This window comes from Apteryx mantelli, chromosome 4 (genome assembly GCF_036417845.1).
Source record: "Apteryx mantelli isolate bAptMan1 chromosome 4, bAptMan1.hap1, whole genome shotgun sequence".
Lineage (NCBI taxonomy): Eukaryota > Metazoa > Chordata > Aves > Apterygiformes > Apterygidae > Apteryx > Apteryx mantelli.
Genome location: NC_089981.1, coordinates 59304447 through 59320163, shown reverse-complemented (window position 1 = coordinate 59320163; position 15717 = coordinate 59304447). Strand labels below are relative to the sequence as shown.

At 34.4% G+C, this 15717-nt stretch overlaps 1 protein-coding gene across 4 annotated transcripts in view; it reads right to left on the bottom strand.

Moving 5' to 3' along the window:
• Positions 1 to 803: 803 nt before the first annotated feature.
• The window catches only part of SCFD1 (sec1 family domain containing 1), a 57564-nt gene continuing 42650 nt past the window's right edge, over positions 804 to 15717 (bottom strand). For 3 of the 4 annotated variants that reach the window (XM_067296677.1, XM_067296678.1, XM_013940469.2), the window contains 6 exons: positions 11973 to 12026; positions 8281 to 8333; positions 4879 to 4912; positions 3704 to 3769; positions 1719 to 1787; positions 804 to 1018 (listed from right to left, as the gene is read on the bottom strand). In XM_067296677.1, the coding sequence (XP_067152778.1) occupies positions 995 to 1018; positions 1719 to 1787; positions 3704 to 3769; positions 4879 to 4912; positions 8281 to 8333; positions 11973 to 12026 (300 nt within the window). In that variant the 3' untranslated portion in view covers positions 804 to 994. Of the gene's footprint in view, positions 1019 to 1718; positions 1788 to 3703; positions 3770 to 4619; positions 4672 to 4878; positions 4913 to 8280; positions 8334 to 11972; positions 12027 to 15717 lie in introns of those variants that run through there. The other variant, XR_010884177.1, reaches the window with a different exon arrangement.

The following is a 15717-nucleotide window of genomic DNA, read 5'->3' as shown; positions in this document are numbered from 1 at the left end:
TTCACCTGTAGCAGTGCAATTCTCTGAGGGGACATTTCCAGAGGCAGAGAAGCACTATAAAGTAATTGTGTTGCCTTCTTTAAATTCCCATTCGTATACTCTCCAGACCTATCACTACTGTGAAAACTTAATTATAGCAAGAGATTTGCTAACATACTGCCCACACCTAAACCAGCTCTTCCTAATGCAACTGATAAAGAGTGTATTTTAAATGTGTGCTTATAAAACAGCTAGGAGTTGTACTATGAGTGTGGCTTAATTTCTTCCCAAATGTAACAGTGAAAGCAGTTACAATAAAAAGTGCAGAAAAAAGTATTAAAGTTTTCACAGTTTTACCAGTTGAAACTCTGGCTAGGTTGGCAGGCAGACAAATACAGATGCTCAACCTTAGAGAGGACAGCTCAGTTACCGTATCAGAAACTTGTATTGAAGTGACTTCAAGTACAGCTTCAGACTATCGAGTTAAAGACTGCACAAATCCAAAGTCAAAGTATAAGGACTTTGGTAAATATTAAAAGGACAACAACTAGAAGTAGTAGTTCTGTCACACTAAGGCTGTTATCTGTGGTCCTAAAATGCAGTTGTCCTTTTCCATTTTGTTAAATAAAGATAGCCTCCCTTTCAATAAGAACATGTCTCCTAAAAACACAGTTGACTTTTCTTCAAACTATTGTTTTTATTTACTCTAAAAAAAATTATATACAAGACCCTGAAAATGCTAAACTGTGCAGATAGCTCTGTCATATGCCATAGCTAGTACTGCATTTAGAAAGTAATAATGTGAAATTGACCCCCACCAAAAATATAGCATGTTTTAAGGTTTATTTCTGAAATGTTGTTATACACTATATTAAGTATAGATATTTTAAAAAATATATCAAATTAATGGAACGGTTTAAGTTTTAATGTAATGACAAAGTTATAGATATGAAGATACGAGTGTTGTAACAATCCTTTTTTGTCAGGCCACCACCCAGGTAATGGTGTTTCAGTCTTATTTCTGGCCAAGTTGGGACAACTAAAGAGGAAGAGACAAAAAATAACATTAGGTTGCTAATCTTATTCATTCAGTCAAACTAATAACCAGTTCATAGAGTAAACTTTTTCTGTCCTACAATGTTTGGTTGTTTCTTGCAACCAAAAGCATGGTAGTAATAGAGAAAATATTTAAGGCATACACTCACAGGAAGGGATCTGAACTTCTTTAAAATCATAAAATATGAATAAATGTAGGTGGTAAAAGTCCAGTACACACAGCCAGTCTCTGAGGAATGAAAAAGTTAATTAAACTGACTGAAGAGCTGTAATCTGATATGTACCATTTGTTTTGTCTCTTTCAGGTGCAACAAGAATGAGTTTAGTGCTGTAAAATGTAGTTCTGAATAAGAATGAATTTATTCTCATGTTAATAGGAAGTAAAAGCATAGATGGTGACAGGCACTGAAGGACTATTAGTTGCTGACCAAACATGAATAATTTGTATTTTGCATCTGTATTGGAAAGAGGCATGGAGAAGTAATGGCAATGAGAACTTCATTAACAGCATTAAAAGACTGATTTTAATAGGTATGGACAACTTTGAGCTCCCTCTATCTAAGTTGTTAGAATAACCTGAAAAGACTTGCTATTTGTAGAGAGTGCCAAGAACTATATAACTCAAAATATAGTTACATAAGTAATAAAAATTACCGAGGTGTTACCAAAGGTAACCTACCTACCTGTTTTATAAACTGCATAGCATTAAAGAGTTCACTGCAGCCATAGAGCACGTGTTTGCCTTGTTTACCCTAAGAAAAGACAAAAATGGGAAGAAATCAAGTTTTTAACAGAGTTAGCAAAAGTGCTAAATTAGTTTAAAACTAATTGTACACCAAAAAAAAAAAAATCTCTATAAAGTCCTACATTGTTGGCCAGGAAAAGAATAATAATTTGTCCACCAGGAAAAAACCCTGTAATGAAACTGAAACAGAAAACAAGAGACCAGAGGCAGAAAAAAAAAGTAGAAAAAAATGAAGCATTTTACACATTTAAACCCCCTGGAATCCTAAATTCTTTGATGTATCTATGAATGGCACAGTGGGGGAGGGAGGGTAACAACTTTATTGGGAAGGTCATCCCCTCTGTTGCCTCCCACAAAAAACAGCCAAACCTCTGCCCCCTAAACTAACTGGACATTGCTGTAAGAATAGGAATGGCATATTTACTACTACTGTTGTGATAGAACCAAAAACCCTCTATCTGTAATGCATTTCTGTACTATGGTGAAGTTAGAAGCAGCATTTTTTGTAAAAGGATTTTGAAACAGAATGTTATGATTAATTCAGTTAGATACATAATAACCCTAGCTTGCAGTGAATGCCTGACAGTAAAAAGGCTGCCAAAGTGCTACATTAGCATTTTGAAAGTGAAAATTAGTACAAGTAATACATAGTTTCAAACTAAGTTTATTTCCAGTGTTGAGCTATTAATACCATCGTTCCTCAAAGTTCAGGGATAGTCTTGAGAAATCAAATTAAACAGTTTCACTGTTAAATTATTTTGCATTTTTCCATATTACTTAGCCTTCTGTGATTAGAAAAGGAGAACCCTTCTAGCTCTGTGTTCATGACTAACAAACGAGAAGCGGTCAGGAGAACTGGCAAGACAAAAACAGCCTAGAATGAGCCTATCTGCAAAGACTGCTAGTTTTTCTGGCAGGAAGGTAAAACTGTACTTATTAAAGAACGAAAAAGGAACATAAGCCTTCACAAAGTGTTTCTGTTTCATAAATGCTATGAATTTTGCTGTTTCAGCAGAAAGTAAGAGGAGGAGATGCTAACAGTCCACTGTTGGTGCTTGCATGCTAACTGGGGAGCTGGCAGTCCTGGTTTGTCTTCACCTTTTCTTAAATTTGAGTGATTTCTGATAATATGCTATTCTTTTCCCTAAGCAGGGTCTTGAGCTTGGGTCTTCCCACATTTCAGGCCAGCTGAGGTGGGGGTGCTTTCTGTTTGTATCCTTGCACCTGAAAAGCTCAGTTTTTGATCTAAACTGGTATTTTGACAGGTCCCATTTTCAGCAGTATGACTGAATATCATTTGTTTCTCCATAGTACCAAATACATTTTTAAAAGACAGAAATAATTGTGAAATGGGATTGTTGCCTTCCAAGTAGCTAAAATACATTCATGTACGCTTGCAGTGTGTCATACATATTCTTCTAGAAGGGTAATTTTAAATAAAAACACTTTCAGTGTTACTTAGAACACTTATACAAAGGGAATTATAGCTATATAATTACTGGAGACAAGTTTAAACCCCTTAACATCTCAAATAAAATAACCTTAGTACTCTTCAAAGTCTGATATGTTTTGACTGAAAAATTATGTTGGATCTAAATTTCTTGGGCTAAACTGTGCTGTCTAGCACAGGTAATGACTGAAACTTAATGCCCTTTCTGCCAAAATAAAACCTGATGCATAGTAGTAAATTATAAAAGACAAAATAAGGCAGAATTCTGTTTAACTCAATTCAAAAGTGCAACACGAGCAAAATTAAAAATCCTGATTTCCTACTGACGTTTTCTTATGTATTTTTTCCCTGATTGCACATATAATAAAGATGTTAACTTCACAGAAGCAGTCTTCTAAATATGTTACAGAAAGTCTGCTAAAATTGGTTGCTATCAGTGTGTTACACAATATAACTGTCAAAAGTGTACGTACCTTTATGTAGTCAACAAGATTTTGATATTCAATATAGTTGCCTCCTCCGACTACAAATACTATTGCCTAAAATGCAACAGACAGATATTCAGAATATGCAATTAAATCTTAACATTTCAGTAGTAAAATATATACTAAATCATTAAACATAGAGCAACAGTCATCCTGATCAATCATGTTTCATTCTAAGAAGGACTGGAACCAGTACTGGCTTCCTACCTGAAATATGGTGATAGAAAAATTTTGCAGGTATACAAAGGGGCAAGCAGAGAGCTTCTAATATGTCACTTTTTTCTAATAAGAAATTTTGGAAATTTATGCAGTTTCAACATGTTACTTTTTTCATGTGCAGATGTCTCCAGTGTCCAAAAGAACAGTTAAAAATATTTTTGTGGACCATTAAGAATTAATTTGGGAAACAAAATACTTTTGTAATTGTTTGACTACCTTATATGAATTTTGTATAGTAACAGCTTTGTTAATACTGTCACAGCTGCTATGACCTTCTGTTAGTCATACATGATGCCTCATGGTATATTCTTTTCTTCAAGAGGATAATTAAGACATTTCAAGAGAAATAAAAGACACTGACAAGGCAAACATTTTGCATCTGAAACTTGGTAGTAGGTTGAGGTAAGACTGCTACTATTTCCAAAAATAATGACAATTACCAGCATAAAATTTATCTTAAATGGAAAGGGAGGAAATGATAACAATTGCAGGTTTTTTTTTCTTAAATTACAGAGACTGTCTAAAGTACAATCACTTATATCAATGATTGACTGTTTAAGGACATGCAAAGGATGAAATTTAGAGAATATTATAAAAGTCTACTATAACAATGGGAGTTTTAAATCCGAGTACCATACTTGGAGCAATAATGCTGCAATCAGTATTATTAAATTCCTGTACTTGCCTCCAGAAGCATTTTCTATTTTTCTCCAGGATTAGTTAATGCTTTCACAGTCCTTTGAAGATGAAAAGATTACTTCAGAGCAAGTGCTAAGTACAACTAATGCTAGATGTAATTAGACTAAGTGGTTTTTGCAAACAGAAACTTCTAATTTTCTTAATCATGATCATTAAAAATGACTGGTACTTTAGGGAAAAAAATTTTTTTTGTTTTTTTTTTTTTAATATATGAACACTGAAAAAATAATTTCTACATGACTTACCTCCTGGAATGGATTTTTGTTTCTTGGAATTGAACTATAAGAAAAATAAACAATTTAACTTGAATCTTATTTGACACTGATATAAATACACAAAATAAGTTATCATATACACATCATGTTTATGGAATGCTATATAATATTAGGCAAGGACTTAAAATAGAGCAGTAATTGCCTTTCTGTGTTCATCTTAAGTAAATGATTTATTATATAAAATCATTCACCCTACCGGAATGAATACATGAGTAAATAGGAATTCTTCTACTTCCGTTTTAAAGCTGTCCTTTGAATCATGAGCTTTACAACACTTTTGTGGAGCTTGAGCACAAATACAGTGACGGAGATGTTAGCTAAAAACCTCATCACCATTAGTTAAGTTCATACATAAAAATCATGGTTCGTGACACTTAGGAATCCTCCCTACCGGAACCTTCCCTTGCTAACCCGGCAGCTCCCAGTGCCTGCCCTGCCTGCAAACTTATTCGTGTTTCAAAATCTAAACAATTCCTACAGGCAGCAGCTGTCTGTGTGCTCCAGCGTCAGGTTTCACAGCAACAACATCAGGAGTAAAATGATTTAAACAGGAAGTGGCAAGTTACAGTCTGAGTGGTACAGCTGCCTCCTCTCCATCTGATGACATGGTTAGCCATGGGCAGGTAGCCGGTGAGGGAGGGAAACCTCGCCTCCTGCACCACCTGGCATACGGGAGAGGAAAGGAAAAGGAACAAAGGAACAGGAATGCTCTGAAGCAGCAACCTGCTCTCCTTCCTTTGGCTCGCAGGCTCACACTACTTGCTGCCTTGTACTGGCCTGCAGACCCAGGCTAGTTTAATCCATCTTAGATCCTAAAACAAAGCACCATATTTCCCCTTCCAGCTTATCTTTTCTCTTATTCCAAGAAGTTTTTCCCAATCCCTGAAGCGACCAATATGAGTTCATGTGACATAGCTCCCAGTGTACGACGAAAAATAGCTTTTAAGAGGCAATGGCTATCTTTAAATATGTTGTTTTGAATGTGTTGTGAATGCTACAAACCCCACGTATGCAGAATTGCTAGCCTAATTCTCTCCTTATTTGAATATGATATGACAAATCCACACATATTTCGGGTCATCCTTTCAGATGGCAAGCCCTGTTTATGCTTTACATAGGCTCTGCATGGGATATAAAGGTGTTGGTTTGCTAAGTCCGAATTAGAGTAATGTGATCCCCACTTTATTTAAAAATAAGGCAGAAATGCCTGGAAGGAGTAGGTTAGAACAAAATGAGTCCTCTTAAGCAACACTTTTTAAATATTCTTGCATTAATTATTCTGCTGAATACTGATATTTTAAACTAGGAATATTTTGTCAAGCCAGTTAACCTACCTTTTTGGATAATCTATGAATATTTGTGCTACCGTCTAGATGGGAAAATTAGACAAATGTCTCTATGGCTATACTAGAGTTTTGTTGTCATGCTCAAATTTGATTTAAGGCAATCTGAAATCTTTAAAATAACCATGCAATGGATGATATATATTAAAGCTGTATTATTAGTGGCTGTGACAAATCTTGTCACATGAACAAGACACACATCAACATACAGCCCTCCAAGCATCTCGTCTCTATGAGAAAACTAAATACATCTGACATGCAGATTTGGTTTAATGACTTAGTGCTCGGTTTAACGACCATTATATTTATGTAACTACGTATTCAAACTGCATGGAATGCACTAAAAATAATAGTAACTGTGAAAGCAAAAAAAAGTCAATGACTTCTGCATTAGAAGTCTTAAAAGCTGATCCTGGACACTTGATTTTGATAAAGTAATGGTGCCTATCAGTCTATTCTGTTGAAAACCCAACTACAGAATGGAAAAAGACACATTTCGTATCCCACCAGTATAATTTATAATGGATACATCAAGTGTAGGGTATAATTCCGATGAAGTGACCTTTGGCAGGTAAGCCTCCATAAATCTGTTCAAACAATCCATATTTTAGCATTATATAATGAAGTTTAAATAAAAAGTACATTGCATACCGTTAACTTAAATATGCTATTAAAACAGATTCCCAATATTTTTTCTAGGACATGGGTTTTCAACATGTATTGTCTGTGAACTACTACTATAAAGTCTTGAAAAGTTACAAGAAAACCAGGCTAGCTAATTTCTGCACTTCCAGCGTAGGGGCTCTCCAATCGAGAAAGGTTAAAAAAGGTGCAGGAATATAACTTGAGTTCATTTAAAAAACAAACCTCAAACCAAAATTTAAAACCTTCTTCCTGTAGTAATTATTACAGTCACACAGAATGACACATTTATGAACTGCTGTAGATGATATCATTAAATTGGTTAAACTAACAGAAGCAACACATATAATGGGTAAAAATACACATTTATGTAAAAAGAATTGTCTTTAATAAAACAAAAATCTTTGCTCTCAGACAAAATACTAGGTCTAAAATACTACAAAAGGAGAATGAAACACAACAAAAGATGCAATTAAAATAAAACATACTGTCATTTTTTTCTTTAATGCTTTCAAAATCTGCTTAATTTTTGAAGTTATAAAGGCTGAAGTAATACTTTCAAATAAGACATTCTATGGAATTTGTTTTTCATTACCACTTTTGCTATTGTAAATATGCAATATGCAAATATTGTAACTATTAGTCCAATAATAAACTTCTGCAATTAAATGAGCTGATTATTCTCCCACAGCTCAGATGGAAATTATTAGAAAGATACATTAAAATGAAACATCATCTTCTTTTCTAGAATATTAGAGGTGAGCTTATCAACCATGGGTATTACTCACAGAAGCAAAAGTTATAATAATAAGTCTACTAAAAATTTATAAAGTTATTTTCCTCTCTTTTTAGTGGCAACATAAATTATATCCCTTTCATATGTACATGAATATAAAATGTGCATCTGTCTACAAAAGCAAACGCACTCAATTTTTAATTATTTTTAGCAAAGTTACTAACAAAAGAATTACTAAAAAAAGAATGTATTCAAATTAAAATTTTAACTGAAATTTGATAGAAAAGTTTTGGTGCACCATCAAATGACTTCAGTTTAATAATGAATGCACAGTTTCAAAAAAACAATTAGTATTACTGTAAAAACTTCTAATTTTTATTACTGCTAAATATTAGTACATATTCCTGTGTCTCCACAGATGTAGATTTTAGCGGTATGTTCAATCATTGGAACAAAAGTTTTTGTGCAGTATTACAAAAACGTAACTGGTTGATCCAGGTTCTAACTGTAAATTTCTTCAACATCAACTTCCTTGACTTAGCATTAACAATTAAATATCTTGTGCAGTCAGTATATAAAATAAAAATGAATTTCTTAAATTATCCATTTCATGTAGCAGAAGGAAAAAAGCAAATTTCATGGTAAACTCACCTGTCACTACCTCGGAGCATCTTGGGGTCAAAATACCTGTAGTCATCTGTCTCCTATTAAAAAATATGCTTTTAATCATAATCTCAGCTTACAAATGCTTGCTTATATATTAAACACAATTCAGACCAATGCAATTTTCCATGAAGTATGAAGTTTGCATGAAGTTATATCATACAAAATTAGTTGTGATGTCCACATATATTTATAATGCTTATATATAACTGAACCAGTACAGTACAAACAATAGTTCTTCCACAAAAGTTAGAGCCACAAAGGGTGCTATTGAAGTGACTCTTTGTTTCTGGTTCATCTAAAATCCACTATTATGAACTTTCCAAAAAATATATTGGTTGCATAATAAATCCCAGCAGAAAGGGAACAGGCAGAAAAAGAAAAAATTAATGTGTCACCAGCTTTAGAGGAATATCATGTGGTTAGTTATGAATGTTAAAATTTTCCAGGTTACAGTGATCTCCTATTGATTTAATATTGAAAAACAAAACAGTTTTATGGCAATGAAAGCTAAATGCAGCATAGATCAAAATCTGCTACTATTATGAAACTTATCCTTTTCATTTCATGATTTATGACTATTATTAAAACAAAATTACGTTTGTGAAGAAGCAAGTTCTACAAGAACTGTCTAAATTACACAAAATTTTTTTCTTCATGCAAAACATTGAGACATATCCAATATTTTTACTGGCAACATGCAAGATTTTTGCCAGTTATTATAGATGAAAAACAAAGCGTCTTAGTAACCGCTTCTGACAGCTAGTTGGCTTTCATCTGTTTCTATACTACATTTTCAGCCAGGTACTGTGAAGTTTAGTTTATGGATAAATTGCATGCAGGAGTTAAGCTGATTTCATTTGTGTGCTACATGCAGGATCTTTGTGTTTTGATGGTTCTGTATAGCAGAAATAATTCTTCTTGATTTACAGGATGGTTAAAAAAAAACACAGGATGGTATTTTTTGCCTCTAAGAGTTGTTCTTTCTGTTCCTGCTTATGAAAAACTTTGAAACCACAACTGTGGACTTATTTGGCCTTCCTAGTAGTTGTCCTTCAGACAAAACAAGCAGCAGGGACAAGCACTTGAGTAACACACAGAGTGATTTAAAGACAACTGTGCATTAGTTATGCACAGAATACTACTCTGAATAATTTCAAATTTTTAACTGACACAGTAATATTTGTGAACGGCTGTGGCACAAGTTTTACCTTTAGTATATTACTTTATGCTAAATATAAAAAGCAGCAATATAATTTAAATTTATTTACACTCAGTTAGCATGACTTCTGAATAATGTTTTAATTTTGCATAAAAGTGTAAACCTTTATCTGTGTGTACATTTCATACACTGACCACTGTGGTTAGCTAGTAAAATTCAGTGAATTAAAAAGGAGATTTTCTTCTGTGTTGGAAAAAAAAAAAAAACCTTAAAAATCTCTCTGCCACGTCTTTTGCCAGCAGGGCAACGGCTGTCCATTCTGAGAATGGAAAGGACCTCAAACATCAGAAGAACAGAGGCCACACAGGTGTAAATCTACACACTGTCCTTTTCCAGATACACTTTTGTTAATCCAAAAGCAAGCCTAAACATATTTCACAATGACTCTCTGGCTTTCTTCTATTAGCTGAAAGGGAAAATTTTCCTATAGGTTGAGAGAACTATTCTTTAGGGCTTCCCTGGTCTCCTAAGACTTGATAAATAGGATATCCATTTTTGGGTCATGAATTCTAGTGTCTGACATGGCAGTGAAAGACGAGGCCTCTGTCTGAAGGACTGCCTCAATCTCTGCTTTTTCAAGTGAGAAGGTCAATGTTTTCTCCAAATTATCCAAGTGATCTAGGCTGTTCTCTACTAAGTGCAATTTGACAGTATCAAGTCAACAAAAATAAAGCGTATGACTTACAAACTTTTCCAAACCAATTCCTAAACTTGTAGGCTGAGGAAGTTAGTGTTTATCAGAATTTTTTTGGTTTCAGTTTTCACCAACTCTAAGTGACCAGTAGCTTTTAATTTCAGTTTTCCATATTGAGCATTTTTGAGTGACCTCTACTGGTTGACTATATAAAATTGGTTAAAAGGTCTTTTCAAACTTGTTGACATTTTTCTTTCATACAGGCAGATTTACTAGAATGGTGGGGCTGGATAGCAGGTGAAGGAGACTACAGCTCTGTTGACAGTGCTGTCCTGCACAGCGTATCTTTTCCAAGTCTTGCATATAAGCACAACAATCCCCCTTAGCCCTGAAAACATCAATTTCTTGGTTTGTTAACAGAAAGCAAATTTTCTGCCTAACAATCATGACATACATTATCTATAAAGTAAAGTTTAAGAAGAGGCAGGATTACCTGCATGTTGATTACTTTCTGTTTTACTATTACTTATCTCCCTATTACATATGATTAATGCCTTATTATTAATACTAGGCATACCTACATTTCTGTCATAACCAATGCAGTAAAGAGTAAAACCTATCATTAAACTTGCTGGACTTGGGTAGCTCAGAAGAGGATGCACAACTGACCAGGGAAAAGCTAGCTAACTAAAGTATAGGCATATCTTATTAAAGAGGCAAAGATGGATCAGTGGATGCAAATAGCCCAGGTCTGAACAGCCAGAAAGTGTGAGACATAGTTAAGCTCCAGTGTGAAAATCCAGCTATTGCCAAAATTCAGAACTGCCATGTCCATATATTCTTTGTACTTCTTTAAAAACATGGTTAACTAAAATAGTGTAAAAACTTGCTTTTGTAGTGCCAAGAATGTTGTTCAAATGATGAGATCGAAGCAATTTCCCCTTTTCCTTATCTCTTTCTAGGTATACTGCTAAACCAATCTGAGATATTACAGTTGTATCTCTATCTGATTTTAACGTCATTAAAACAGGAAGACCAATGAAATGTGGCAGGCATATTAAAGCTTTTAAAGTAACTTTCAAAATGTGATTTTTCCAGAAGAAGTTAATGTACAGTATGGTCATATGCAAGAACGCTGAAGGAACTCAATATATAGTGAGAATAAAGCAGCCTTGACCATACACTATGTAGACAAGATTTGGGGCTATTTTTTGCTTTAAATTCTAGCAAATCTCTTGACCATGTATCTAAAATTTAAGCTTTTCAAAAGTTTGTAACTTAGGCAAATCTGAGTAAATTTTCATAGAAACAAGGGCATTTCTGACACAAAACCAAACCTGCTTGCAAACTGAAAGACCCAGATAATGCTATTTTCCCATAAATATCTTTAAAGATGTGGAAAACACAATTTTATGCAATATACTCAGTAACTGCTCAACTTCCAAAATTGCACTCTTGGAAAAAAAAAGTCATCTTAATGCAAAGAAAATTTCAGGCCCCTGATTAACTTCAAGAAATTTAAAAGCAACACAAGAGTATTAGAAGCCAAGAACTCAAAAACAGTGCTTCCACTCTCACTTCCCTTAACAGAAATATAGTAAGAAAGTGATAAATAGATCAGTGATATACAATAAATGGTCTTCATTTAGAAACTATTTTTATGCTAAAAATTCTGATGCAATAGTTACAAAAATGGTTCTGTTATGGAGACACAGCGTCATTAGATTTAACTGCTATATCAAAGAATTGCCATGACTATTATGTATCACAGCTTAAAGATTTTGTTTGTCCCATCTCTTTCCACTTGAAGGCAGTTATACTCACAGGGTTTGACTTCATCTCCATAAGGTTGTCCAATATACGCGTGACTGGTAGATTCTGCGAAATAGAATGTGAAACTAATGGAATACTGAATTGTTTACTATTCACAGGCACACCATCATTAATGGAATAAGATGTTTGACATTTGAAACATTTGAGTCATTTGTCAACAGAACATTTGAAAAGTTACTTTAAAGTGTTTCTCATGTTTTGTAGAGGTTGAGCATTTTTATCATTACCCCAATTATTTTCTGTACAGCACACTGACTATTTTTTTCCCCTAGGCTACTTCTCAAAGAACAAATATAAAGCTACTTTAAAAAATTACTGAATCAAAATAAAATCTCTGCTATAAAGCCCAGTATTTTCCTCAGCAGTCCACATTTAACACAACCCCCTTTCTCGCCCCCATTCTCTGTTTAAATAAGCAGCCAATCCAAACCGGAAGACTTCTAGGAACTCAAACATGAATAGCTCTCCCAGAAGTGATATGTTGTGTAGCTATATATGCATTGTAATATAGAAACTTTCCAACACTGTAGGTCTAAGAAGGTTGACTTTGTTAGGTTTCATGACATGAAGGAAATGTGTTAAAACATGACTTATTTCATCTAGTGCTTTTCTTCCCCATGTGTATTTTGTAAAGATTGGCTGAATGCTCAGCTAATAGCTTGCAAGCTGAACCACTTGGGATCCACAAAGGAGCTATACGGTACTTTCTAATTCTAGACCCCTGGGTTACAAGATCTTCATCTTGTAACAGCTTGCCCACTAGCCATTGTAACGGTCAATCATGACAGACAACCTATTTTAGGAGAGTTTTAAATTCTCATTGTACTAACAGGATTGGGCAAAGGAGTTAACAAGAGGACCAACATGTTAGTAATCACAGTGGTTAACTAACTGTACCATTATGCTTATGAACAACATTTGTTAACATCAAGTTCTTTAACCTTGAATTCCACAGATGTTCTTTGTATAAAGAATAAACAGAAGTTCCACATGAACTAGTAACACTGGCAGAAGATATAGCAAACAACAGAAGATAATGCAGATACAATAAATGGTCAGAGTTTCATGTAATGTAGACTGCTATTAAGCATTTTTTCTGTAGGCCAAACTACTTGAATTTCAGGAAGCCTTTTGAATGCTGAATGTCAGGAAGTGAACCAAGTGAAGAATCTCATGTCCAAATGTATTTATAAAGCTGTCTTCTAATAGCTAGCACAAATACAATCCAGACCAGGAAACTCAACTGAGTAACTGCACTTACCTGGAATGAGTTAAGAAGGGATTTAACTTACTGTATTGCAAAATAATATACTTGAACTGTGTTGGCAAAGCATTATTTTTGTGACTAGTTTTATTTCAATAATAATACAGTATGTCATAATCTAAGAAATTTACATTTTTTATCCAGCTGCACTTTTTATGGTACAGTATTCACTGTACTACTGCTTCCGTATTTTTATTATAGTAAATAGAAAGCCTTAACGGAAAACATTTCTTCCTCTTTAATAAAGTAAACATACCTAAAGTTTAGGAGAGAGAGTCTGTTACATACAGTTAGTACAAAGCTGTGTCCTAGAACCCCCAGCAGATGGCACTATACTAGCAAAACTGTTTTCCTGGAGTAACTGGTTTTGGTTTGTTAGAAATCATTACGATTTTCTGATTACGAAGCTATAGTTGCAATAATAGGAAGTATCCTAATGCAGAGCTAGCATAGAAGAATAATGTTCCTATTAAAAAAGGAAACATTCATTTCAAGTTTTGGTTGTTCAACTGAAATGGTTGTACCATAAGAAACCAGACCACATTGCACTTTGGTTTACATTTTAAATTCCTAATCTACATAATACTTAGAGGTATTACAAATGCAACGGCATTCAGAGAATGAGAAAACTAGTACTTGTAATGGACAAGCAAAAAAAAAAAACCCAGACCCCAGAACAAATGCTTTTTTTCTTCTTTAAATAAAAAAGCATTTGGTTCAAGAGCATTCATTGGTAGGGCATGGTAAACACAAAGGAGACATTCTGTGATTAGATAGCAGCACTGTCCTCTGGATGCCTAGCAAAAGCTTGGATGGGCTAATACATAAATAAAAACCAATAAAGGCTTACATGAGAGACAAAAGAAAATAATAAAGAAACAGCAGCAGTGCTTGTCAAGCAGAGTGAGGCAACTTCAGACAGACTAAGGTTTGCAGGGTCAGCTGCTTTCAGAGCCTAGTTCCACGAGAGCCCGATTCTGTGTTAGTAGAAGTTAAGTTTCAGGCAAAGAATTCCTACTCCAGAGGTGGGAACAGAGCTACATTGTCCTGCTCTCCATCGCAGTTCCCACCAATAGGCCCCCCAGTTGTCATGCTATTCTAATTCACCTAAGTTCTTCTCAGCTCCAGACCACACTGTCCTTCGTCTACCAATGGCAACCTCCAATCTGCCACTCAGTTTTTATCTTTCTGCCTCAAAGCAGCCACAACCTCCATTACAGTTTGTGTAAAGCAGCTTGCTCCTATAGGATATTTTTAGCCATTTTTTGGATGTAGATCCAAAACCAAAGAATTTTTGACCCAAAGATATGTACATCATGCTACATTTTTAAATTCAAGCCTGGAGCTACTATGATGCTTGTTCTATAACTAAATGGTAGCATCAAAACCTATGCGGGCTCAAAACATGCTGAAACAAACCAAAATGTAATCTGGTACGGCAAAAAGGATTACAACTCCCAAGCTAAACGCAGATGAAATAGCTCTGCTGCAAGAGAGACAGTCATTCCCTAGAATTGCCCAGGAAGTAAGAACAGAGGAAAAAAAGGCTCAAGGGTAGGACACCATCCTAGGACTTGGAAGCTACACATTGAAAGAAATCACATAACTTTTAATACAAAAATAGGAAGTCTCATATAGAATGTAATTATTACTACTATTAAGAAAACCAGTTTATCTGAAGTTCTGTATAAAATAAAGAGGCAAGCTTCAAATTTAAAACAGACTCTCTCAGTTGAGATTCTTTCAACTGAGTATTTCATGACACTGCACTGCTTTGTAACTGTGCAATACGATTTATCAGCTCTAGTCATAGTGAAATTCCTGCAGAATTACTTTCACTGACTACCTTATAAAAGCTATGGAAACCAATTTTAAAGCTTTCCTGTGATAGCTGATACTTTTCAAGCATCAATTAGCAATGATTAAAGGATCAACAGCTATGATCAGGTTAACTAGGTCAAGCAGTTGTATAATCTAACTAGAGTTGAGATTTTCTTTTGTTTAGTACCTACATTACACAACCAAAGGCATTTACAGTATGCTTTATTTCTAAATTAATTTCTGGTGCTTCCACTGAGAGTGATAATATGACTAACAATCTTTTTCTTAGAAATCCTGATGTTCAAATATTTCAGAGTTAAGATTTTAACAATCAATATTCAGCAAATATTTAGTTATTGTCACCTGACAAAAGTGTGTATCAGATAAAATAACGTGTCCTTTACAGGAAAGCAGGTTTCTGGTAACCAAAATTTGAAATTCAGCTACAAAAATGTTATACAAAGTACATAGAGATGTCTTGAAGGTACCTTGAAATTAACTTGAGAAAACAGAGTATAACTCATGCAAAGTGAATGTTCAAAGGTATAACACATCTCATAACACACTGACTTTCAAGCACATTTCAAGATTGTGCTTGCGGTAACCGAACAGGCAGAATGAATGCTTTCAGCACTTCAATCTCTCTAGAAC